This window comes from Poecilia reticulata, linkage group LG7 (assembly GCF_000633615.1).
Source record: "Poecilia reticulata strain Guanapo linkage group LG7, Guppy_female_1.0+MT, whole genome shotgun sequence".
NCBI lineage: Eukaryota > Metazoa > Chordata > Actinopteri > Cyprinodontiformes > Poeciliidae > Poecilia > Poecilia reticulata.
This window is the reverse complement of record NC_024337.1, coordinates 28,389,810-28,414,885: the sequence shown is the minus strand read 5'-3', so window position 1 is coordinate 28,414,885 and position 25,076 is coordinate 28,389,810. Positions and strand designations below refer to the sequence as shown.

The 25,076-nt window shown below is 39.9% G+C and overlaps 2 protein-coding genes across 3 annotated transcripts; one reads left to right on the top strand and one right to left on the bottom strand.

Moving 5' to 3' along the window:
• Window positions 1-2,902: 2,902 nt before the first annotated feature.
• Window positions 2,903-6,805, top strand: lhfpl5b (LHFPL tetraspan subfamily member 5b). Its single transcript, XM_017305655.1, has 2 exons — window positions 2,903-5,088; window positions 6,540-6,805. The coding sequence occupies exons 1-2, from the start codon at window positions 4,680-4,682 to the stop codon at window positions 6,803-6,805; spliced, it is 675 nt and encodes a 224-aa protein (XP_017161144.1). The 5' UTR covers window positions 2,903-4,679.
• A 1,105-nt stretch (window positions 6,806-7,910) lies between these two features.
• srpk1a (SRSF protein kinase 1a) lies at window positions 7,911-24,915 on the bottom strand. 2 transcript variants are annotated; one of them, XM_008413529.2, is made up of 16 exons: window positions 24,805-24,915; window positions 24,122-24,176; window positions 19,391-19,518; window positions 18,992-19,100; window positions 18,780-18,867; window positions 17,870-17,957; window positions 17,385-17,491; window positions 15,821-15,986; window positions 15,699-15,724; window positions 15,364-15,589; window positions 14,846-15,217; window positions 14,632-14,732; window positions 14,297-14,404; window positions 13,405-13,474; window positions 12,408-12,500; window positions 7,911-9,289 (listed from the first exon to the last, which is right to left on the bottom strand). In XM_008413529.2, the coding sequence occupies exons 1-16, from the start codon at window positions 24,815-24,817 to the stop codon at window positions 9,105-9,107; spliced, it is 1,935 nt and encodes a 644-aa protein (XP_008411751.1). In that variant the 5' UTR covers window positions 24,818-24,915; the 3' UTR covers window positions 7,911-9,104. The 2 variants fall into 2 exon arrangements, with proteins under 2 accessions (XP_008411751.1, XP_008411750.1); XM_008413528.2 differs by lacking the exon at window positions 12,408-12,500 and adding an exon at window positions 10,301-10,393.
• Window positions 24,916-25,076: the final 161 nt, after the last annotated feature.

The window sequence follows — 25,076 nt, the reverse complement described above, 5'->3', positions numbered from 1 at the left end:
TCAGGGAGAAAATTGTGGAGAAGTTTGAGTTAATCTAGACAGCAGAGCTGTGAATGTCTCGCGGGCGATGATCGTTCAGCAGCTCCACAGATTCGAAGAATCTGGAACGACAGACAGGATGAGTAGACGATTCCTCTGCAAAGCAACCAAGAAACCTATGCAACTCTGAGGAAGAGTGGCAGAATGTGTTGACAAGAAAGTTATTAGTTATGCAGAATTATCTTTAAGGAAGAATGGTCAGAAGAAAGTCATCAGTACTCGGCTTTACCGTTTATGGACACCCTAAATATGTAGAGGAAGTTGTTCTGGTCAGTTGGCACCAAAACAAAACTACACTTTTAGACCAACATTTAAAAAAAAACCCCACTATGCACACTGAACATACCCTCATCCCCATGGTGACACATGGTGGTGGTGACATTATGCTGTGGGGAAGCTGATCTAAGGCAACAGGACGATCGATGGAGTCAAAATAAAAGGCTTCTTGGGAAGACTGTAAATACTTTTGCAAGTTACTGTATACATATATTAACTTTGGAGCTGAAGTTCTTCAAAGAGCTTCGCACCACGGAGGATTTAACACACAGTGGGGCTCCCCGTAAGCATCAAAAGGAATGCACAGCTATGAAAACATCGCAGGAATACTTTCACATAAATAGATCTTTTGTCCTTAGTGGGTAATTTAGAGTGAAAGTATTTTTTATTTATTTTTTATTTTTTGTAAATGCATTTCTATGAAGACGATCTGTTACGGATGGGAGGAGTCTGCTTTGAAAACAATCCTCTGCACACAAAAAACTCGCAGCGACCTGACTTAGCTCTGTTAAATGCCATGCTGCCCCCTCTTGGATGCTTTTGAATCATTAAAGGCAATTTCATCAGAGGAAAATCCCTTCTGAGGCGCCCCTCTCTGTTTTCATTTCTTGTTTTGTTGCAGCAAAGCCGAGTGTCTCATGACTCTCACGCAAACCATATTGTTGCTGGTGAGAGCGGAGCGCCTCCCTCCCCCTTTTTTTTATTATTTTTTTATTTGCCTGAAATAACAACACGCATCTTGCTTTGGACCACTGCTCGCTTTCCGTTGGCCAAACTCCAGAGCTCCTAACAAAGGAAAATTGGCCTGAGGGCCGGCTGGGCGAGGATCCATGAGGCAGCCGCGGTCTAATGAGGGGGTGACAACATTACCACAGGGTCAGGCGTCAGTCAGGGTGGGGAAGATGCTCGGGCCGGTGGCTTCCTCGAACAGAAAGGGGGGGGGGGGGGGAACATGTTTCTGTGAGAAAATTGTAAAAAAAAAAAATGCGGATGCTCACGTCTCTGAACAAAACACCGACCCAGGAGTGAGAAAGCCTCGTTATCGTTACACAGCGTTCCTGCAGGGAGACAAACCCGCAAACGCAGCCGGGCTGGGAATTGAGCTGCAACACGAGGGGCGTTCAGGGGGATCATTACAATATGCATGAACCGAGAGAGATTAAGAATGACAAAAAATTAAGAGAGGTTGAAAAAATACTCTCAGAGAGAGACAGCTTGCCCTGCTGTATCACGGCTCCTGCATGCTGATTCGAGGGGTTTATTAAACTGAATACCAAGTGGAGCACTAACTACATCTTATTATTCTCCTCATCAATGGACCCTTTCCTGAGGGCCACTCTCCAAAGAAATTACAGCCAGAGTTTAAATACTGCTGATGTTCAGATGAAATGATCTTCACTCCTCACTTGACAGCAGCGAATGAAGCAGCAGGATCAGGGGGGGCCGGGCACTGGTGGGAATTTAGCCCATAAAAAGATTATTTCTTTACAGGCACGCAAGGGAAGATGAGACACATAACACCGCGCAGCTGGAGAAGAACAAGAATGGTGATAAAGCATCAGATTCCTAGGAAACATTAGACCCGGGTCCCCGTCTCAACAGCCCACTGTAATGACATGAAGGAATAAGCATGTGGCTTATTTGATAAAAGTCGGCCATAAATGTAATAAAGCTGACAAGGTTATTAGAAGTGCCACAGGCCATTTTATAGTGGCTCACACGCACCTTATATTGGATTATGGAGAGAAATGTGACGAAGCAAGGGAGTGGAGCTTGCCCATTTACAAAGGACAATGGGCGGCTTAACAGCTTGTGACTAAGTTCATTCATTCACATTAATTCCTGCTGCAGTGACAATCTGCAGCGTGTCTCTGAGCACTGCGAAAACTGCTCAGGGATCCGTTAAAGAGCGCCGCGGTTCGGCCACGAGTCGCAGAGGTCATGGCGCGACACTCACAGGTCAAAGGTGGAGCACACACACAGCCCCCACTCAAGGGTAAAAGTGTGGAAACAGCCTTTAGAGGGATTTATTTTTGTCATCGCCGAAGCGTAGTCTGTCATTTAGCCTTTTTTTTTTTAAATACATTTGCTCAGTGGGGAAGTTATTTCTTTTAATATTATTTCATTTGTAATAAGTAGAACTGAAGTTTTTTTTTTCATTTCAGTTTATTTTTATGACTTTTCCTTGTGGTGTTATATGACATTAAGTCAAGATGGATCCCCCACTCACCTTGCAGATACTTAAACCAGATGACAGCATATAGAAAAAGTAGGTTTAAAATGATTTCATTGTTTAAGTAATATAAGTTTTTACCTGGTGTTAGCACTCATTTAACTAACCGTTGAGCCGGGTTTGGCTGAGCCCAAACCCAGACAGACGGAGGGGTTTTCACAGTAAAACATCCGTCCTGTCTGCGTCTTCTGATTGGACCGTCTCCAGCGTCGTGTATACAGTTTATTTTATCTCCGTTGTTGCTGCCAGATATTTGCAGAAGAAAAAGATTATTTTGTCAGAGCAAACAAAGCTTCCTCCCGTTCTTCGGAGCGCAAAATGAGCTTAAAGCCTTTGGAGTGACACACAGCAAAAGGACAACAAAGCCAATGCAAACAATGAGTCAGACTCCCAAACGGAGGAGGAGGAATGCTGCATTTATTCAGTGATGTGTCTGTAATTAAAGATTTGCCGTGCATAATATAATGAGAAAATGAACCCTGTCCCACAGTCTGCAGCTGTCTATTTAAATTAGGCTTGAAAAAGAAAGGGCTGCTGTCAAACTCAGGGTTACAATTGAAAACATCTGACTCAACAAACCACAGAATAGAGTGTTTTTGTTTTCACTTGGGAGGAAAAAGACGCAGTTGCCATGGTCTGCACAGGAGAAAACTGATCATCAATGTTCATCGGATAAGGTGTTTTTCTTGATTTGATTCATTAAATATATATTAATCTGGTCTCTTATACTCAAATTGTGTCCTCTTTATCTTTTGTTGCTGTTGTTTTTTAAGCTGGTGTTTCCCTCCTCAGCATCCTCCACCTGCAGTTTCCGATCTGCTGATTTTGTTATTACCTACAAGGTGCAGAGGAACCTCCTCGTAACCAGCACCAACCAGAGGAAGAGAAGCACAGATGGTCCTTCTCCTGTCAGCTTCCAGCCAAAGTCAGTTTCTCAAACTAGATGCGGCTCCAGTAGTAATAAAGAAAACTGCTGGAACAGGGAAGTGTTGGATAGGGTGACTTACGAGGTTCCAGAGGAGAAACTAAAATGGAAAAATAATCCTGAAGACGAGCCGTAAAGGGGAAGGACATAATCGACCCAAACCTGGTGGTTGTAAAATAATTTCTGCTTTGGCTCTGGGAGACACCAACCTCCTGCTTATGGCAAAACTAACATTTTATGCGTCGTCTCAGTTGGTTAAAACTTCATGATTCAGTTAAACTCTCCACATCATCACCAAAAACAAAAGCCTACAATATGTACACATTGTTTCCTGTTTCAGGGGAAATTCCTTTGAAAATATATGACCAATCAAGATAAACATTTATTGAAAGATGGAAGCTATCATGGCAACAATAACTTGGAATATTTTTTTAAAGTCATTTACATAAGAAATGAAGATTTACATGCAAGGAGGTTTAGTTTTTTGTTTTCTACACAAACACCTACATTTCTAATCTTCAGTCCAACTCACCTCGTGATTAATTAATCTATTTATTTATTCATGTATTTATTTATTTATTAATCATTGGATGGATGGATTCAGCAAAAATAACTAATTAGGGCAAATTTTATTACTCTAACTTATCACTTATTTCTAAAATATTTTGTTGTTGATATTTACAGATGCCTGATTCATTTTCCTTTCCATATTTTTCTGTATCTCTTCTCACAAACGTTTCACCTGGTGGATACAGAAAAATGAATACTCCTTTCTGTTGGCTTGTTTTTACGAAACAAAACAAAAACAAGTCGATTTGTTGTGACAAGAATCCTAAAAAATGTAGTCTGCTATATGTTTTCATTTCTGAAACAGGAAACCCACAGATATTACAGGTGCAACGTGAACGCCTCCAGGGGAACAGGTGAGTGTGTAGTCCGTCCCCGCGTTGCCAGGGCTGGGTGAGTGTGTGACATCGGCTCTGCCTCGCCGTGCGCAGGGTGGAGGAGCTGTCCAGGGTGCTGACACGTCAGACTGGTAATCAGGAGAAACCGGAGCAGAAGCCTTGGTTCTATGTAAAGGAAACGTGAAGAGAGTCGTATAAGGATACTCTTTTACACCCGCTGAAGACAATTTTTGAATAACTTGGTGTTTGCTAAAGTTTTTTAAAGACTGAAGTGTACCTTTTTTTTTTTCCCTCCTCCATCATGGATCTGCTTCCAGCCCAGGAGGCCGCGAAAATCTACCACACCAACTATGTGAGGAACTCCCGGGCCATCGGCGTGATGTGGGCCGTGTTCACCATCTGCTTCTCCATCATCACCATGGTGGTCTTCATCCAGCCCTACTGGATCGGGGACAGCGTCAACACGCCGCAGGCCGGATACTTCGGCCTTTTCCACTACTGCATCGGGAACGCGCTCACCTCGGAGCTCACCTGCAAGGGCAGCGTCTTCGACTTCAACTCCATCCCGTCGCCGGCCTTCAGGACGGCCATGTTCTTCGTGGGGACCTCCATGCTGCTGGTGGTGGGCACCATGGTGGCCTTCAGCCTGTTCTTCTTCTGCAACGCAGGGAACGTCTACAAGATCTGCGCGTGGATGCAGCTAGCCTCAGGTCAGCAGGGTGATGACCTTTGATGGAAATGTAGAGGAAACGGAATTATGAATATAGCAAGAAAATAACGATGACTGATTGTGTCAGTATGATGAAGCTATGTAGAGTAATATAACATAAGCTAAAGTCTTGAGTCATTGTAATTGTTGGTCATGTGCAGTCAGTGACTTTCTAGTAATCTGGAGTCATATTTTATGGTGTTTTTGTTTGTGGGTTCAGTTGATTTGGCTGCTACTCCTGTTTGTTTTTATTATTTGGACTTTTCCACTGGTTGTCTGTCCCATCCCTGACCATTGTCCATCTTCATTCATTACTTATTACCTGTTTTGCTGCTTTAGGGATTGACCAGACACCTTATGCAATCTTTGCAAGAGCTGAAAGAAAGTAACACAACCTGGTGGCTTGACATGTCAGCTTTGTAAAAAATAAAAATAAAAACAGTAAAATTAAACTGGATCTGTATGAAGTAAAACAAGGTCACAGAAATATTTTTGGACAAAGAGGCTTAAAATTTAACGATTCCAGAAAAAAATTTATCCTTAGGCACTTTGCCACAAGCAACTTGTGATACGTTTCCATTTTTTTTAGTTACATCTGTTGAAAGATGAACCATTTTTGTCAAATATGAAATCATATTTGATGTCTAATCAGGTGAATCCTGGAGCTTTAAGCTTTTGAACCTTTGCTGCAGTTTATAGTAAAGGTCGGGTGAAGGATGTTGTCTCTCTGGTCTTGTTTCAGGTCTTTGCAGCATTTTGTTTCCGTTTCATTTCAGATTCCGTTATGTTTGAGATGCTTTCCTTAGCTGCCGTCTGAAACGCCTTCAATTTAGCCTCCATTTGTTAAGCTTCCCCCTTTGGAAGCACTCGTTCCGCGTTTGTTCTCTGTCATGTGCCACGACTGGAACAGAAAATCTGAAAAAGCAGTAAAAGCCTGAAAAACGGAGTATTGTCCGGAGTTAAAGGTCACGCTCCCATACTTCCACCTGCCTGCTCCTGCCTAAACCCCCGAGACTCAGCTGTGTGTCTGTGCGACATGATGAAGTCATTGTATCATCTGCCAACATCACACCTCTCCGATTGCAGGTGTGAAAGCGTGTGCTCGTGTGTTGTTGTTCTTCACTGTGGAGGCCGGCTCGGTTTCTGGTGTCAGAACAGACTCCCGACACCTCTGAAGGCGGATCTGGTTTCACCTAACAGGATAAGATGTCGACCAGCCGCAAACTGATCTTAAACCGCAAAACAAGCCCACCGGAGATTAAAACGCTGGCAATATTAAACTATAACCTTTTATAATGTGGAAGCTGCATAAAGGGAAAAGAAATGTACCAGAGGACGGGGATGTGATATTTAGAAATGAGTAAAACAGAATCCATATCACGGATGAAATTATGCACAACAGCGAGCGACTGAACATTGTTTGCAATGTCCGAATCTGAATCCCTTCTCCAGCCGTGTTGATGGTGATGGGCTGCATGATCTACCCGGACGGCTGGAACGCAGACGAGGTAAAGAGGATGTGTGGCCAGAGGACCGATAAGTACGCTCTGGGAAACTGCACCGTGCGCTGGGCCTACATCCTGGCCATCATCAGCATTCTGGACGCCGTTCTCCTGGCTCTGCTGTCCTTCACTCTCGGTAACCGGCAGGATAATCTGCTGCCGGATGGCTTCGAGGTGGAGGGAGCAGGTGAGCGCACAGCTGGATTAAAACATTAGAAACAGATGCATTTCATTTAATTAGTTCAGAGGGCGTTAGTTTACTTGCATAACTCGATCAAGGCAGTCATACAAAAAAAAAAACAAAAACAAAACAAAAAAACACGGTTTTACCTTGGCAGGTGATTCTTTTTTCCCCTCACGAGTTCATTAAAAATATTAGAGAAGATTTAAATGTAATGTGCTTAAATTTTGCTAATCTGATTAGGACAGGAACATTGAGTAAAGAGATTTTATTAAGCTCTTTACTTTGCTACAAAGCAGTTTATACTTGTTAGGAAAGCTACAGAGAAGGCGAGTCTTATGAGGAAGAACTTTGAAATCTTGTGCAAACATAACATTCGTTTAAAAGCTGTCTGAGCAACATTTAATTTCAGATTGAGAAAATGTATAAAACAAAATCCATTTTACAGGGGATGACAGCGAACCTGTTCTGAATCGCACAGTTTCACAGAGCAAAAATGTAATTAAAACAAATGGAGAACAGACAAGAAGCCAACAGCCAAAACAAAAGCATCACTGATAATCATGTTTACATGTCAGAATGTCAAATTAATGCTGCAAACAGCTGACTGTCCATCTGAGCTGGTCAGGGCGATTACTGGAGAAGGTGCAGATGAATTGATGAAACAAGCTCAATATTAAATTGTTTTATTGAAGTCCTGAAAATAACTGTCACACAAGGACAACTTGGACTGTTTGAAAGAAATCTTTTAGGGAGTAAAATGGCTCAATATTCCTGAGGGGGGGGTTTCCCCTCAAACTGCTCAGTTTCTCAGTTCTAACATGTTTGAAATATTTCATGTTAAAAAAAAATAACGTTTCCAATTCACCTTGTACAGATAACTAAAATTACTCTATTACTACTCTTACTTTTTTTCCTGAGCTGGTTGGTAGCCAGCGGTGTTTTTTAAAATCTACGAGGTTAAACAGCATTTTTTTTTTTATTTATAGAAAACTCGTGAACGTGGATATTCAACATGGAGGGATAATGAAGATCCCAGCTGGAGCAAAACCAAGCTGTTCTTTTCCCCTTAGGTTGTAGTGACAAGTCTTCTGGTTGTTTAATCTGTCACCAAATAAACACATGTACACAGTTACTCCATACTGTATGAAGATCTGTTTTGTTTTTTTTATTGAATGGTGTTTTTTACAGGTTCGTCTTTAAACATCTCACACAAAGTCTATGTTTTTGAATGCGACGCTAATGTAAATGGTACGTTTTTACCTTTAGGTCTCAGCAGATAACATAGCTTAGTTTTGATATGATCGGTTCGCTACACCATCACAAAACACCAGATCTCACCGACTCTATATTTAAAAACAGGTAAATTATTACTCAACAGATGGCCATACATACAACCGAGCTCAAACACATCTTCCATACACTTTATTAAAACACAGCTACCCAGCTAAATCATTTTAGCTAAGATATAAGATTTGTTAAAAACTGTACATAACTGTAATATACATAAAGGCAAACTCTTTGGTACAGATATATACAGTTTATTTTCTCCTTTTTTCCCCCCTCCATTTAATTGGGCTTTAACATTTTCTCTCACTGAAACCTTTTACCTGCTAAACTTGAATTTTAGTAGGTGTATGAGAATACCAGCCTCCCATGAGAACAATCTCATTTTTTTATTATACACTTTCCAAATACCAGGTGACATTAGGGTTGTTATGGCTAAATATGACCTACTTAATGACAGTGTCAGAAAGACTCTAGGGAGCCTTAAAATTATACCACAGTCAGTGTAAATGTCAGCCCAGTGTGCAACTTTCTCAACCTACTTTACAAATACAAACTGTAAGCCCCCAGAAAAACAGAAGGGGAAAAAAAAAAATCAGTTTTATAAAAAGTAACAACACTAATGAAAATGTAAGCGCAAGTAAGTCCTTTTGAGGGAACAAAGAAAAAAAAAAAAGGCTACATATCCTTGATTTGTTTGAGTTTTAGTGCAGGAGTGTAACAAACAAGGATGCTTTCACTAGCAGAACAATAAAACCTTTGCTCTTGGTTGGGTGGGTTAAACGGAGCCCAGCAGCTGGAGCCGACATCAAATAATAAATCCACTGGATTCCTGACGTCACGCCGAGAGGAGAACGGACAAATAAAGAGCAAACGTACACAGAAGCAAAAGCTGAATAAGAACATAGGAAATCCAAAACAATGAAACAAAAAAAACAAAAAAAAGAGAAATAAATATTCATTTGATATGCCCAAAGTGGAAAGTGATCTGTTGCAGTCTCTTAAGGAAGTGGGAGGGAGGGGAGGTGCAACGCCTGAACATGTCCACTAGAGGGCGAGCCAGGAGTGGCGCAAGCATTCTGCAGCCGTGGCTCTTTTCTCTGGGACCAGCTCCAGCATGGGAAGTAGGAAGTCGGAGAAACACTCTGCTTCCTCGCGGGGCCACTCGTACTTCTCCACCAGCACCTCCAGCAAACCCCACGGCTTCAGCTTGGTGATGTGTTTCAAATCACCTGCAGACAAACGGCACAGACAACGCTGCCTCAGATGGGAGGATACTAAAACAATAAAAAGGGACAAGAGACTTGAAAAAGTCTTGAATGTAATTTGGCATGTTTGACCACAAACTAATTTTATTTAAATGTTGTGCTTTATTGCATTTATAAGGCCAAGAAAATGTAGTTCAAGAATGATTTACAAAATATTTTATTAATAAAGGCTGAAATATTGTGGCTTATGACTAAGTGTGGTTACGGAGGAGTAAACGTGAGCTAAAAACGCATTTAAAAGAAAAAAAAAATGTAGAAAATGTAACTTGTAAATTTGCAAGAAAAAAAAAAAGCGCAATTTTCCTCAATTAAATGCATAAATTCAAACTAAGATATTCTCCGATATTGTAAAGTCAGACATTTTAAATTAAAAAAAATACTCAGAATTTTACTGACTTTAAAATCAATTTTTAGGTTGGGTGGAAATTTACTCCTCCTTCAGCGTAATATTTTTTCTTCCATCAGCTTTAAGACTCCATCGCGGTGGGTGCATTCGCACCACCAAATAATTTGACTGGATTTGATGGGAGAACATTTGAAGCTGAACAATGAAAGAAAACCTGTTGGAGGCAACAAAACCCTCGACTGGGGTGGAGGTTCATGTTCCAGCAGGACACGGACCCCAGACACGCAGCCAGAGCTACAATGGATACATAATATACAATGTAAAATTTGCTTTCTTCAACCGTGAAGAGTGCACGGTTGAAATCTGTGCACTCTTCACAATTATCACCCAGTTTTGGGTTTGTAATGTCAAAGCATCAAAAAGGTACAAAAATTTTACTAGGAGACTAAACTTGTTGTGAATTATCACATATTATAATATATAACATTAGCAGCTGCAACTTTCTGCTTACCCACTCCAAAAATAATTAGCTTTTTTTTTTTTAGTACATGGTAGCAGTTTGAGCGAAAGAAAATTTAATAATACAGAAAGAGAAAGGAAGTGAATGAATCTGGACACATTCTTTTTACCTTTCTTGGTGAAAAAATCCTTGGAATATTTGCCGGTCATTATGAGTTTGCGTGGGACACTCCCCAGCAGCTCAATGATCAGCGCTATGTGGTCTACACCCCAGTGGGTAGCAGAAAAGGAAGAAGACAAACAACATATTGATCAGAGTGTGTCTCAGTCGGGCCCACTCTGGGTGTGTGGGTGGAGGGTTGAAGGAGTTCGAGTCCCACCGACAGCACATCAGAGTTTACTGATTTAACCAACAGACATTTGAACAGCTCCCCAACATTTCTTTGTTGCTCATATAGCAGCAGCTTTAAAGTAAAAAAAAAAAAAAAAAGAGGTTAATCACACACTAAACGTTGTAATGGCATTCATTTCATTACTTAAGAGAGGAAGCATTTCCCATCAGACACCAACATCTGTCCTGGGTAAATTGATCCTCTGAGACCAAAACACTGGTGTAAACGCACCAAACTGTATTCAGTTTCCCTCAGACCACTTTCAGAGGTGGTCAAGGAATGTGATTCCTGTTTTCTTTCAGGTCCCAACACATTAATTAACAAAGCACAAGGAAGTGAACCAGGATTTCTACCAGGGGGAAATGACACAAACGGCCATTAGATTAGATTGCTTTGATTTATTTTTAAATACAGCTTTTGTTCTCTCTTCTAAACATCTACAGAATAAATGTATGTTATCATTGTGTTTTGCTATTTAGTTTAATTTATGAAGAGGAACTCAAGATCCCGCACACTTGCAACCTCACAACCAGAAGCGAGGCATGAACCTTTCATTTTTTTAGGATTTCTGTTCTGGGACATTTTTCTGCTCCAGTTTAGAAGTTTGGATGAAAACCATCCTGAGAGGCCGAGACGACCACCGACTAACCCATCAAGTTCAAACTGCTGCCGGGTTACGTACCAGACAAATGTAACTTAAAATATTTAGAAAATATATATATAAATATATATATATTACACATTTAACTCCTTCTTGAATTGGTAAAAACAAAAAGACATTTCATCACAAATTGGGATTCAGCTGCTCTCTCTCTAGTGTGATGCTTATTCTGAGTGTTTCTCACATTTTACTTTTATGCTGTTTTGGGTTAAAAACTGTTCATTCGTCATAAAAAATATTCAAGCTCCACTGGCTTAATGCTTTAGTTCTTCAACCGTATCAGCAGATCTGTGGTTGGTGTTGAAAACCCACAGTGCAGAATGTCTAGTTAAAGTCCAGGTTCCACTGGCGGTTTCTTCCTGTTAAAGGAGAGTTTTTCCTCTCCACTGTCACTACATGCCTGGTCAGTACGAGGGGTCGTTGCAAAGTCAACAACATAGTGCTAGTGATCATCTACAGTCACTACATGCTTGTTTAGGACGATGTGAGACAATGACTCGATCTAATCCCGAGAAAACTTTTCCACTAATTTGAATAACGATCTGAACTTGACTGGATTGTTTGATGACTACAATCAATACAAATGTAATTATGACTGGACTTTCTCTTTTTGTAAAGAGCCGTGATGACATTCGTTGTGAATTGGCGCTGTATAAACTGAATTGAATTTTCCAGGAGGAATGATAATACCGTGTCAGGACAGTGTGAAGTTAAAGTAAAGATGGAACAGGCTCTTACACGTCTCTTTGGAGCCTTTTTTTTTTCTCAATACATTTATTGAGAACATACGTTCTGTTACAACAGAACCTATGAAAAAGTAACTAAAGCTAAACTGTTCAGACATTTCAGTCTCCCGGTATTTTTAATCATTTTAGCATTTGGTTGCTACATCTGTACAGCAATTCATGAAAATACTTTCTTTTGATTAAAACCTTTGCATTTCAGTATATTTTTGCTTACAAATAAAGAAATAAATGGAAGTGAGAGGATGAAATTGCGTGTTGGGGAGAAACGGCAAACATCTGTTGGAGGCTAATGGGAAATTATGTCTGAATGTTGGTTTTATTTCTTTCCAATTTTTAGATTTAAGGAAACACCTTTTCATGGTTTTAAATATTTTTGTATGCTTCTCCATTGCATATAAAGAATACTGTCAGGATCTCTCTCCTTTGGGCCTCCTGTCCACCTTACCCAGAGTGAGCCACAGACAGAGGGGTGGCATACCTCTCTTGGTGAAGTATTCCTGCGAGTATTTCCCACTCAGTGCATAGTGGCGAGGGATTTTACCAAGTAACTCAATCATAAGAGCGAGGTGGTCTGGAAATGAGGCACGTCACAGGAGGGAAAGGGCAGGAGAGGGGGGGAGGAGGAGGAGGAGAAGGAGGATGATGATGGCAACAATCAATTAGGAACAATGGATGATGATGATGATGATGATGGACATGTTGATCACAAGCAAACATGGAAAAACTAAAATATTCTGGTCAAATGATGAAACAGGACAAAAACAGATTAATAAAACAACATATTCCAACACAAAATACCAGTCAGGCAACAAAAAGCGGTGATAAAAAAAAGTCAGGTGGATAAATGTTTAATGTGCTAGATGTGCAAGAGGCTCATTCCCAGCTGCCTGAAGCCCGAGCATCAGCACATCTCCGACATTTCAGAGCAGAATCACTTCGGCACAGAGAGTTCAAGCAAAGCAGCGCGCTGACATTTACATACAGACGGTGAAAAAGACGTGAAGGAAACACGAGGAATGATCGATGACAACAAGGAGATGGAGGAGATGTGCCCCATTTCCAGGGTAACTAAAAAGGCTTTAGAGGTTGGGAAATGAAACTCAGGAATATTTCTTCATAACATCATTAATTCATGACATGAACTCTTGTTTAAATGTTAACAATGTAAACATCTATGCCAAGTTCACAGCAAAATACTGTGCAAACCGCACAATAATTTGCGATGAAAATCCAAAGGAGACGACTTTTTTTTGTTTTAATCATTAAAATATTGGCAACAAACAAATCAGAGCTAATAAACTAGGAATATCGCTGCAAGGGTTTTCGCAGAAGCAAAATTTCTGCCGACAAAATGTCTCAGCAGGGAAGCAGATTTTAAAAGTGCAACCAGATAAAGCAGCTTTAGCAGTAATGCTGCAAGGCTAAGAGTGAATAAAGAAAGAAGAACGGACAGGAGGAGAAAATTCAAACGTTACCTTCATCCCTGGAATAATCTTCACCAGAATGAGGTTCAAACAGATAATCACCAGTGGCGAGCTCAAAGGCCTGAACAAACGAGAGAATCAACGTCATCGCAGAAGAAGACGCTGCACACCGACAACTCTGATGCATTTTCAAACTTCTTTTAGCATTTTATTACAAAACTATTTCAGGGCTAGAACTGTAAAAGTATTTTTGCCTTAGTGAAAAAAACCCACCAAAACAAATCTATGACAGAACCAGATATTTAATTGTGTCATTACTACAGTTGTAATTTAGACTGACTTCATATAGAAGTTACATTTTGCTCCCATAGAGCCTCATGTTACAACCAGTCAAGGAATCTTTGTTAGACTTGAAGTCAGAAACTACTTTTCCAGTAAATTAACTTATGGAAACAACAGGCCAACAAGGAGATGTGAGGCTTTAAACCCTCACATAAAAAATAGATAAAAAAATGTAAAAAAAGAGAGCAAAACAAGCGTTGCTATTTTCTTTATAATGACTCACTGTCCTTTGATAATTAAATACAATACTTGTTAGCTACAAAAATAAATCCAAACCTTAAACAGTAAAAACTCAATTTTGCTTAATATTTCTTAATTTATTTCTCTATGAATTATAAGAATTATGAGTTCATTATCAAAAAATGCTGAAAACGCAAAGTTTACAAAATAGATGGTGAAAATTTGAAATAAATAAAAGTCTGAAATATTTTTACACTATGTGTGATAAATCTCTATAAAATAACCGTTACGCAATATTACTTTTTTTTTTTCTTTTAAGATGCATCTGAAAATATGTGCGTTGCACATTTTCCTCTTTCTTATCAAGGTAAAACAAAAAGGTGAACCACATTTCACTACACGTTTACTCGCAGCCTCTCACCATGCAGGCTGTGCTCCACATGTCGGCCGGTGTGCTGTATCCTGCACCGATGAGAACCTCTAAAGATCGGTACTGTCGAGTCTGGATGTCTTCTGTAAAGTGCTTTTGCTGGGAGAACAACAAAGAAACGTGTCCTTAAAAAGTGCAAACTATTTTCAACATTTACAAAAAGAAAAACATACCATTTTTAAGAGTTAGAAATAAGAATCACACATCTGTGAAGGACGGTCAATAAAGTCCAGAACATTTTGTGGTACACAGACTTGTTTACATGACTTTGTGCCAACAAGATTTCATCCCTAATCAGGAAATCTCTGTGACTGTTAGCTACTCACCACCCAGCAAGCATTTCCCAGGTCTGCAATCTTGACCTTGATCTTCTCTGCGTTGCCCGGCTCAAGAGGGTTAACCAACAGGGATCCCGCTGTTAACTTGTCTACATCAGAGTGGAAAGGGAAAGCGCAAAGGCAAGAATAGATTTTCTAATCAATAATTCAAAGTTCCAACTAGCTCAAAGATCATGCGCATGTAAAAAAACGTTTGACTGACCGTTTCTCAGGCCTTCCTGGATTCTGTAATGACCCTCAGTCTCGTCCTCTTCGTCGTCGCCTTGCAAAATACTTCGTTCAATCTCTCCTTCTCGCCCTGTGCGAAGGCGTCGCTGAGTGACTCCGCTGCTGTGAGCCTCCCTGCCGTCCACCTCGCAGTACAGCTCGTTGAAATCTGTAGACTCCACGCCGTTGCACAGCGTGTGGACTGGGGACTCTTTATGTAGCTCCTCCGGGGACTCAGCGTTCCCGTTGTGTTGGTCTTCATTTGAACAGTTGGACTGCCTCTCCTCTGCCTCCGCATGGCCGTTGCAGTTGGCCTCTGGCGGCTCGTCTGGTCCCACTCTCATGTTATCTGGAGTCACACTCCTCTCTGACGGTTTATTAAAGAGATTAACTTAAGAACGAGTTTTCGACTGCTGTAGGATTCAAACAGCTATGACGCCTGGTTTTGGACCAGTATGATTTTTTACATTCATAAAGAAAAATAAAAGACTTCCAGTGGTGTTGGCTTCTTACCAGCCGGTTCGTCGCTTCTGAACTCCTCAATAGAGACGCGTCTGAGGGGAGCGCAGGCTCGTCCCTTGGGAGACTGCGGGTCTTTGTCTTCCTCGTCGTCGTCCTTGCGCGTCTCTGTGGTCTTCTCCATCTCCTCCATGTCCATAATACATTTTTCCAGCAGCTCTGCCTGACGCTTCTGTTTCTTTTTTAACTTCTTCTTTTTGTTCTTGGACATTTTCACAATCTAAGAGAAACACAGGAAAGAAAAAACAGCACGGCAAAAGTTACATTTGTTTTGGAGGTAAAAACGGGGGTGGGGGGCCGATTTCTGTGCGGAAAAACAAAATGTGTACCTGTTTCGGGGCTGGTGCTGTGCTTACTGCAAAGACAACATTGAGTGAGAGTAAAATCTTACTAGTTTTAGGTTAAACCTTTTAGATGTCATTTGATTTTATTGTTTGAGTGTCAGTCATACTTGCTGAGCCGGAGGGGGGAGGCGCTCCGGCTCGCTGCCATTCTGTAGCTTCAGCTGCAAGCTTTCGGACGTAGGGCTCATCAACGCTCATCAGAATGTTCTCTGGTTTTATGTCCGTGTGGATAATCTGACACTTTGTGTGCAGGTAGTCTAAACCTTGCAGAACCTCAAAGATAAACCAGAGGAAAATGATCATTTACCTCCAAAAGTTATGTTTGAACAATAAACTGTTATAGTATGCATCTGTGCCACATGTTCAAAGTTCCTTTTTCAAAGTTATTTTCCTGTATTCATGAAACCACTTCTGTCACTTTACTATATTGACAAAGAGGCACAGACATCCCGGAAAAAATATTCGCTCCAAATAAGCAAACATTGTATTTTGAGACATCATTTGTAAAGAAAAACAGAAAAGTGGGAGTTTGTCTGTATTGTTAAGGTAAAATTTGAATTTTTGTTTTGTCGTTTCTTGAGGTTTCTCCCTATAAGTTTTGTTTCTGCTGTACACACTGACCCTAAGAAATTGCTCAAGTCCCACTCCTCAACCCTGTCCTCCTTGATTCCCAGTCTTTTCTGTAAAAGCTTCAACATATTTAGTTATGAACGTCCCCATCTGCGATTCCAAGAGATTTGTGTTTTGGAACCAATTCCAGACAAAGCCAGGGGTGTTGGGTTTGCACCCACCAATTAACAAATGCAGGTAAATTTCTGAAGTAGCAGGTTTGCAATTTAAACAGAATGACAGTATTTAATTTTCACAAAATTAAATACTCTCCCCTTAAGGGGGGGAAGCAACGTCCCTTAGCAGCTAATAGCAAAAGTCATTAATAACACAGAAAAGGAACTACAGAGTAAAATGGTTTAACAGTTCCAGTGTAAAGTGGTGGAGAAAGCCACCAAACCTCTTTCAGAATCAGAAGTGAAGAGAATAAACCATTTTATTAAGGAGAAGTGGGAAAAAAAAATTGTGACTCCAACACAGCTAAATCAAAAGGCTGAATTACCTGATTGGCGTGTCAGTAGGTTTTGCAACAATCCGGCCTTAAGCCATTAATTTGATTCAGGTCAGTTAGAGCAGGAATGAATCTAAAAGCTGCAGGACAATGGCACTAAACCACTGGAGTTACAAACTCCTGTTCTAAAGCAAGAGCATTTCCAAAAAGCAGCAATGAGGCAAAAAGGATCACCGAACGAGTCACAACATGTTGCTCTGAATGACCAAACCCTAAATGTGGTCAAGAACGTCATTTTTCTCAGTTTTTTTGGAATTACTGCATCCACGTTACCAACCACCTTCTGCCATAACCTGCACAGTGAAGCACACCGGCAACATTTCTGATTACTCAAAAAAAATTACACAATGATTATTTTTATATATTCTGGCTGAATAAGTAATTTACAATTTTGGCAAAGATCTCCCGTAAAACACGACGGGAGTATTTAAGTTTACCCGCTCGGTTATCGCGACATGTCCCGCCCTGACTGGTTTCCACCCTTCACACGGGCTGAGCCTTCATGGTGACTCGTCAGCTTTAAAAAGGTGAGACCGAGGCTCTCGTGTTACCTGCTTAATGATGCTCTTCACACAAGGCAGGGGCAGCCCTTGGTAATTTGACTTTATAATCCATTTTAACAAGTGATGACCCAACACCTCAAACACCATGCAGACATCTGGAGGACAGTAGTTAAGACAACAACACTGGGAGAGGAAAAAACTGAAAGAAAAAACAATGTTTAGGGAGCATGTGAGCATTCGTGAGGTGGAGCATTAGCTATACAGAACAAGTTGCTCTCAGATTACAGCTGCAGCATTCAGCAGATCTTACACAGCCAGACTGCTATGATACCTAGAGGTCCCTTTGGGTCACACATAGATATGTTTGTTACACCCCAGGCTGTGCCGTTTAAAGCTGTTACGCTTTGTAACTCTATATTCCTCACAACATATTTTTGGGAAGTAAAGCTTCATCTCTTAGTAGGAAGTGCTTTCACCGCTTCCACACGGCAACAACAAAAAAACAGGATGTGACACTTTGCTGTGAAGGATACGAGTCCCGTTGACACCAGAGATCTTGAAGTCGTCGAGCAGCTGGACCACCATTTCACGCTTTGGATCGTCAGGGTCTGAGTTTCTTACCTGAAGACAAGGAAACGTCACAATGCAAAGGAAAACAATCAGGACTCACATTTTCACTGCCACCGCCACGTAACGCCTACGGCTGATTGTTTTTTTGCTATTTGCAAAAAAAAACAATCAGCCACCTCAGAGACAGTTTCTTCCCTCAGGCTGCCTGGTGAACACAATGAACCCGGACAGCCTGAGTAATCAGCTTCTCTGCTGTGAAAATAAAATAATTTATTTAAAAAAAAATAAAAATAGGTGCACATAACCAATATGCTCAAATATGTGTTTATTGCCTCTGAAGTTTACAGTGGGGAAAATAAGTATTAGATACACTGATTAGGGAAGTTCACTGATTTCTAAGGAACCCCTCCTGCTGTTTGGATGTCAAGCGATACGACAGGTGTTTCATCATTTCCAAGTGCTCATCTGAAGGAAGGTTTTTGTTGGAACAATCCAAATGGATTTAAACCCCCAGTTTCCCCTGTACTGTAGATGGTCCCTAAACCATAATCCAGCTTAAAGCAGCACCCATCTGTGATTAAAATTTGCCTGTAATGTATTCGCTGGACTCCGAAAGAAAAGAGAAGTGATGTTTCCGATTTCGAACCGGGTTGTTTAGGAGTCATTGATGTTAGGAAGAACAATTTGTCCAATTTTTCAACTTCACCGGAACAAACAAGAATCCATTTGTCTCCAAAACAGATCAAACTTGATTCAAAGTCCATGTGCCAGTTTCTCTCACCCGTTTTTACAAGTTACTTCAAAATGCTGCTGAACATTGATTGCTGTCCTTGCATTCAAGAGTTAATTTGCGCAGTTAGCCCTGCAACTTACAGATCTAAGGAGTTTGATCTCATCCACTGCCGTCTCAGTGTAGTGCTCTGCGCTCTTCACAACTTTCATTGCAACAAATCTTTTAACCCTGGAATAACAAAAACAGTGATGTTTGCTAAAAGGAATTGAAGTAAAAACACTTGAGTGTATAAAAAATACAGGATCTTAAGATAAAGAGAAGCCTGATTTGAAAGTAAGGTGTTTTTTCATACTGGATGTCCCAGGCGAGCCACACGGTTGAGAAATGTCCCCATCCTAGTTTACGGATGACATGGTATTTCCCATTGTAAAGGTCTCCTACTTTTACATGATGGTAGCCACCTGGAAGAGAAGAAAATACCTCTGATGGAAATAGTTCAACAGATACCAGGAAAGACATGAAGCTCATGCGCACGCGGTGAAATCTCTGGTTATAAATTAACAACAGTTTGGATTATGTCTGAGTCATATAAGCTTCTCCACAACCCAACTTCCCTCACCAAGTTAATAAGCAACCAACGATGCTGTGCCTGAAAAACACACACTGATGACTTCATTAAGTATTTACTTTCATTTCTTTTCTTTCTTTTTTGCAGAGCAGCTGAAACGTAGAGTTTAAACACAGGACTCACCTTTGCAGTAGTCGTTGGGGTCTTCCTGCTCCTCATCGTCCGAGCCCAGGATCTCCTCCGGTTCCTCTGGCTCCTGGGGCGAGGTCTCTTGTTGTGGTGGTTGTCGAGATCGAACATTTGGTGGCTGCCTGATGGGCAGAAGGGAAAAAAATAATAATAAAGACCACATTAGGAATAAGGTTTCGTCTGTAATTTGTGTTTTACCTCCTAAAAATAATTTTAAAGCCCTATCCAATAGTAGTCAAAGCTTAAAAAAAAAAACACAAAAAAAAAACATTGGTTTTGAGAGCATTAGTAACATTTTTAATATCTGATCACAAAAACAAACTATTCTTTTTTTTGTTGTTGCCACATTTCACTTTATCAGCACAATCCTATTTTATTGTAAGAGATAAATAAAAAGGTTTTCCCAAAGTCAATGAGTCAAAATGTTGAGCAGTAATTTCCAGTTTTATCAAAAATAAATGCGATTTTCTTTTGTCCATTACAGGGTTGCACTAATTTAAAGAGCTTAAAATTATATGTCGATAAAATATCAACAGTAAACGTTAAATGCTGGAATGACGCACGGTTAAACCTAACAAAATTATTTAACATAATGATCAAATCATATGAAAATCAAAATGGATAAATGAATCAGAACTCCCACAATTTGTTTTTGTGAAAGTTAGTAATAAATCCTTAAAATTAGATTTATCGCCAACCGAAAGCAAATGCTAAGAGTTTAGCTTTGATGCATCATGATCAAAGCAGCATCAAAACGGCCAGAGACCAGCCTGCTGGGCCTGTGATGCGTAATTCTGAATTGTCTCCTTTGAAAAAAAGACAGTTTTAGTGTAGAGCGTTTACTGTAGCGTTGGTTTGTCCTCAATTCCAAACAAAGATGGATTTAACTATAATCTGTACCAATATAAAACATGCAATCAATTAACTTTAAAATAAAATGACAACTTGAAAATAAATCAAAACCAACATAATTTGCACTGGTGATATTTAAATGACCCATAATGTCTGTTTTTATCATGCAACGGGATAAAAGTACCTGTGGACCTACAGTGAAATAAATACGAGTCCTGCTTTGTCGTCTTAGATGTTTTAAACCATGACAAATATTAAAAAGGTGAAAAATAAACTTTAAAAGAGAACAGATCATAAAACAGACGCTAAAGCAGCACAAGTGGAAAGCACTAAAAAAAAAACAGATGCACTGAAACATTAGTTATTTTTAAACACCTGGTTTGTCTAAACCACAAAGCAAATCTTTGTTTACTGGGAGTTCTGTTTATCCAAAACAGGGCAGAGCTGGAGGAGAAACAGGAGCTGCACAAGACGTTCTCATCATGTGGGTCACAGATTTAATGTCTATGATGAGGTTCTGCATTTTATTTACTTTCAATATAAAATTTATCATGTGATCTTTTACACCAAAATACACAATGGCATTCAAACATCATCAGAAAACATTTGAGATAATTTCCGCAGCAATCGGAGTTTTTCGCCTGGTGAGTAAATTTGTGGAAAATGAACTCGCGTACTTAGACACGGCTACTGTGGCTACAAAACCAGCCCGCATCATCATCATCGTCATCATCCCTCCTTCATCATGCTCGACAGCGAGTTTGCAGTATGTTTACTGAGATGCTGTTAGGTTTTTGACATCTACTTTGGTCTCTGGCATCATCCTGAGGTTCATTCAAATTCGGCTTTGCAAACCTAAGTAGAGCTGCAATTTTCTTTTTATAAATAAAATGCTTTTTCATTGTAAGGAACACTTAAAGTGTTTTTCCTTATTGTACCGTCCTGAAGTTTAACACTTAAAATACTTAAGTATATTTTACTTCACAGTTATCCACAACTTTGTTGGTCTCACGCATAAAATAATATCTATAAACTGCATGGCACCTTAAAGTGCTGTACATCGGCTTCAAGTGTCTAAAATATGACTAAATGAACTGAACCAAACTGTGCTCTAAGGTCTGTGTTTAAAGGCGTTAGTGAAGAACCTCCAGCCTTTAACAGAAAAGAGTAACAATCATGGCTTTATACATACATCACTGAACTTTTGATCCCTTGTAGGTTGATGTTCATTGGGGTATTGTGGTGTTTGTGTGCAGAGCACCGCAAGTAAACAGCATTTAAACATTTAAACTTGGTTTTCTTAAAAACAGCTGCCCTGAAACATGTGCAGTCAGGTTTGAAAGAATCAGCACAAGGACAGGCTGTAAAAGAGTAGCAGTTTCAGCACAGAGCGTTCATTTGTGTGGATACACCGACCCAAAGGCATGATGTGCAAGATTACAACACATCAAGTCAACCTGAAATTTAAAACAGGTAGTCTAAGATCAGTTAATACAGAAAGTGACTGGAGTTTATGTAACAAATAAATAAAATGCATGGATATGATTTTACAGTAGATCAGAGTACTAGAACGTCAGCACACTTGAGAAACAAACTTCTAGCTTACATTGATTTTGATTGTCATTTAGTTTGTCTTTACAAATATTTTTGCATATTCTACATCATTTTTAAATTTTATGAACATAACGGCATTTATTCATATAAATTGTTTTTGAGGAAAATTTCAACGAGGAGCTTCCGGGTTTCAGTAGTGTGAAAACGAAACAGAACCACACTGAAAAAGACTATTGGGTTCCATGTCAGCAGACGGATGATCTGTCTTCATTAAAAACAATAAATATTGATACATGCTACACGCCAACACGTTTTACCCTTGACAGTTTTCCTTGTAAGGTATTTGCAATAATGTGATTTTAAACCTTTAAAATATATGGACTTCATTAATTCTATATTTCTCCATTACATCAGCATCAACATTGTACACTTATGTTATGACAACATATTCACAACATATGGTGCAGTCAATATTCGCATTGCTACCAGAGATAGTTTCGAACCAATCATGGCTCAAAGCAGCATCCATTTCAGGAATGAAGGCGCCGGATTCTGAAATATTTGAGAAGTTTCTAAAAGCAGAAAGAATCTAAAGTTTGAGTAACGAGAAGACACTCAGGGATCAATGATGAGCCAACAAAAAAATAAAAGCTCAGAATAAAATAAAAGTTCACCCTAAACTGCTGGATTCACTCACATCATCTCCCTGCTGCTTTTCTAGTCAAGGTTTCAGTCACGTTTAGACCAAACATTTGTTTTCAACATGTAGGGTTTGTTTAACCCATCCAATCCATTTCTACTAAAGTAATAAAATCCAAAATTACAAATCATTTGTATGTTCCATGAAAACATTAAAACCCCAACAATAACTTTTACAAAAGTAATTCATGAAAGTATATTTTGTTTTTTCCTTTCGGAGGTGCATCAATTCTTCAACTTCAGCACGTTTGACTTGCACAACATCCTACACAGTAAGAGACAAATCAAAAAGTTCTCCAATTATCTTCTCCAATTATCTGCTTTTGTCAATCTTGGTTTGCATTTTACAGCCATCTAACCACATTTTGTGTCTTAACATTTGTCTGTTCTGTTAAAGCCAGTTTATAAAAGATAAACTGAACAAAAACTAAATCATAAAATAGCTTTTGATTTCTGAAAATCAAATTGCTATTTAGATCAAATGAAGCAGTTTAAAAGAAATAAAAATTTAAATAAATAAATAAATAAATAAATAAATAGTTCTTAGCAGCAGCTCTGCTGTAATGCCATGCTAGCAAGTTGCCTGGAGAGAAGTATTTCTAAGCGGACCGTTTTCAGAGAAACGCCATGCTTCAGTGGGCTGATGTGGGCTTCTTCATTCTCTAGTTTTAAATATAGCTCAGGCTGTTACATAACACTCTGTAGGATGTCACTGGTGCCGTTAGGACTATTACATTGTTAGATGCAACAAAACAATCAGTTCGACATGTCCATGTCAACGGTTCATTCTCAATTACAAACGACGCTTCGTTAAACTGCATCATATCCTGGCAATTTTATCAGCAAGGGACTTGGTTGATTTATTTCAGCCCAATTATATTGTACAGTGTGTGCAAAAAGTATTGCAGTATATTGGTGTATTTTTTTTATCTTAATGTTTTAGTTTGACTTGTTTTGATACAGCTTCTTTAAAAATTTTCCAATCACTTCAAGCAGAATATAGCGAACAAAAGCCTTGCCTCAATATAGAGATGCACAATATTTATGTGGAGTATTGCACTGGCAAATTACTTTGGTGGATGAATACATTTTAAATGTTATGCAATATGCACTGAAAATCTGTCTTGCCAGTCATATTTTTGAAGCTAGATTAAGTTTCACTCTCTTTTAGATCCGAGTGATAAAGATGCTGAAACTCAAGACGGCAGTGGCGGGTGACAGAAATGAAAAGAGTGAGGGGCACGTGGCTGGAAAATACCGTCATTGCAATATTCAATAACTACAATTTCTTGTTTTTCATAAAACATAAAGCCTACTAAGATATTATCAGAACAGCCAAGCCAATACATGCACAGACAAGATGCAAAACTCTGAAATCTGTGGAAGTGAGCCATATGGGATCCATTGTTATGAGTTGAGACAATGAGTTGTATTTGTTAAATTACCCACGCCACAGTCAAACATGCTGCTAACGTCAGAGCCAGCTAGTGACAGGAAAAGTGTGAAACCGCAGGACGCAACACCCTTTAACTGAACTCAGCTGACAAGACCCATGTCAATACGATGTCCTTTGGCACAAAATTAAAATAGGAGATGATATAAAACGACAATAAACCTCACTTTTTGTTGGTCTTTTTCGCCTTGGCCCTCTTCTTCCTTGCCTGGAGTGCTAGAACTGAAAAGAGAAGAGAAAGAAATCCTGTTGCCATTGTTTGTCTTTTGATCTGCAGCTGACACTTGAGACAAAAAGGCACGAAACAAAGAAGATCTGTTTAAACTTAATTAGCATTATAGGCTCTGCTCTACTTCATTGTGCATTGAATTGTGTCGTCTTTATGGCTACCGACAGCAGTCAGACTTTATTTACACACACACACACACACAAAAAAATGTATGGGTGCACCCCCTCAGTGTATGCACAAACCCCGTTAAATAACATCACCGGGCTGCCCACCAACGCTACCGGACCGCAACAACATGCCACTACGGCATGAAGTAATATCACACGCCATACCATAAATATACCACACCGTCAGGGGTTTAGGTTGTGTTAAATATAGAGAGAGCTGGAAAGCTAAAAGTACAACGTTAATCCTGACACTGAAGCTAAAGCTAATGAAGCTAACGAAGCTCGCTCCAGCGCAGTGCGTGACAGACGCGGTGAAATAAGCCACATATATTTACAACGACAGCTTGACTACGCTTTACATTTGTAGCAGCAATAGCAACACCAGCTATAGAGTAATCACATGCACGGCGTAACTTAGTTGAAATGGTCTGCAGGCTGTCGCGTAAAGATTTACCTTTCCTCTCCATGGTGGCTGGATTCGTAGCCTAGCAGCTAGCTACGCCACCAGTGATCGAATGTTCCACGCATGCGCACTGGCTGGTTTTGCCCCAAGCAGAGCTTCCCTAGTGACGTCCGAACCTGAGCTTTAAACCTTCTTCATGAATTTCTCTCGCTTGAAGCGCCAGGCGATGACACCGATAGGTATTCGTGCTCGTGCCTCAATCTCATGGTTGGTTGTTCTTCCTGAAAAGAGGCTTCAGTGACGCTGCCAGGCAGTTCTGCAGG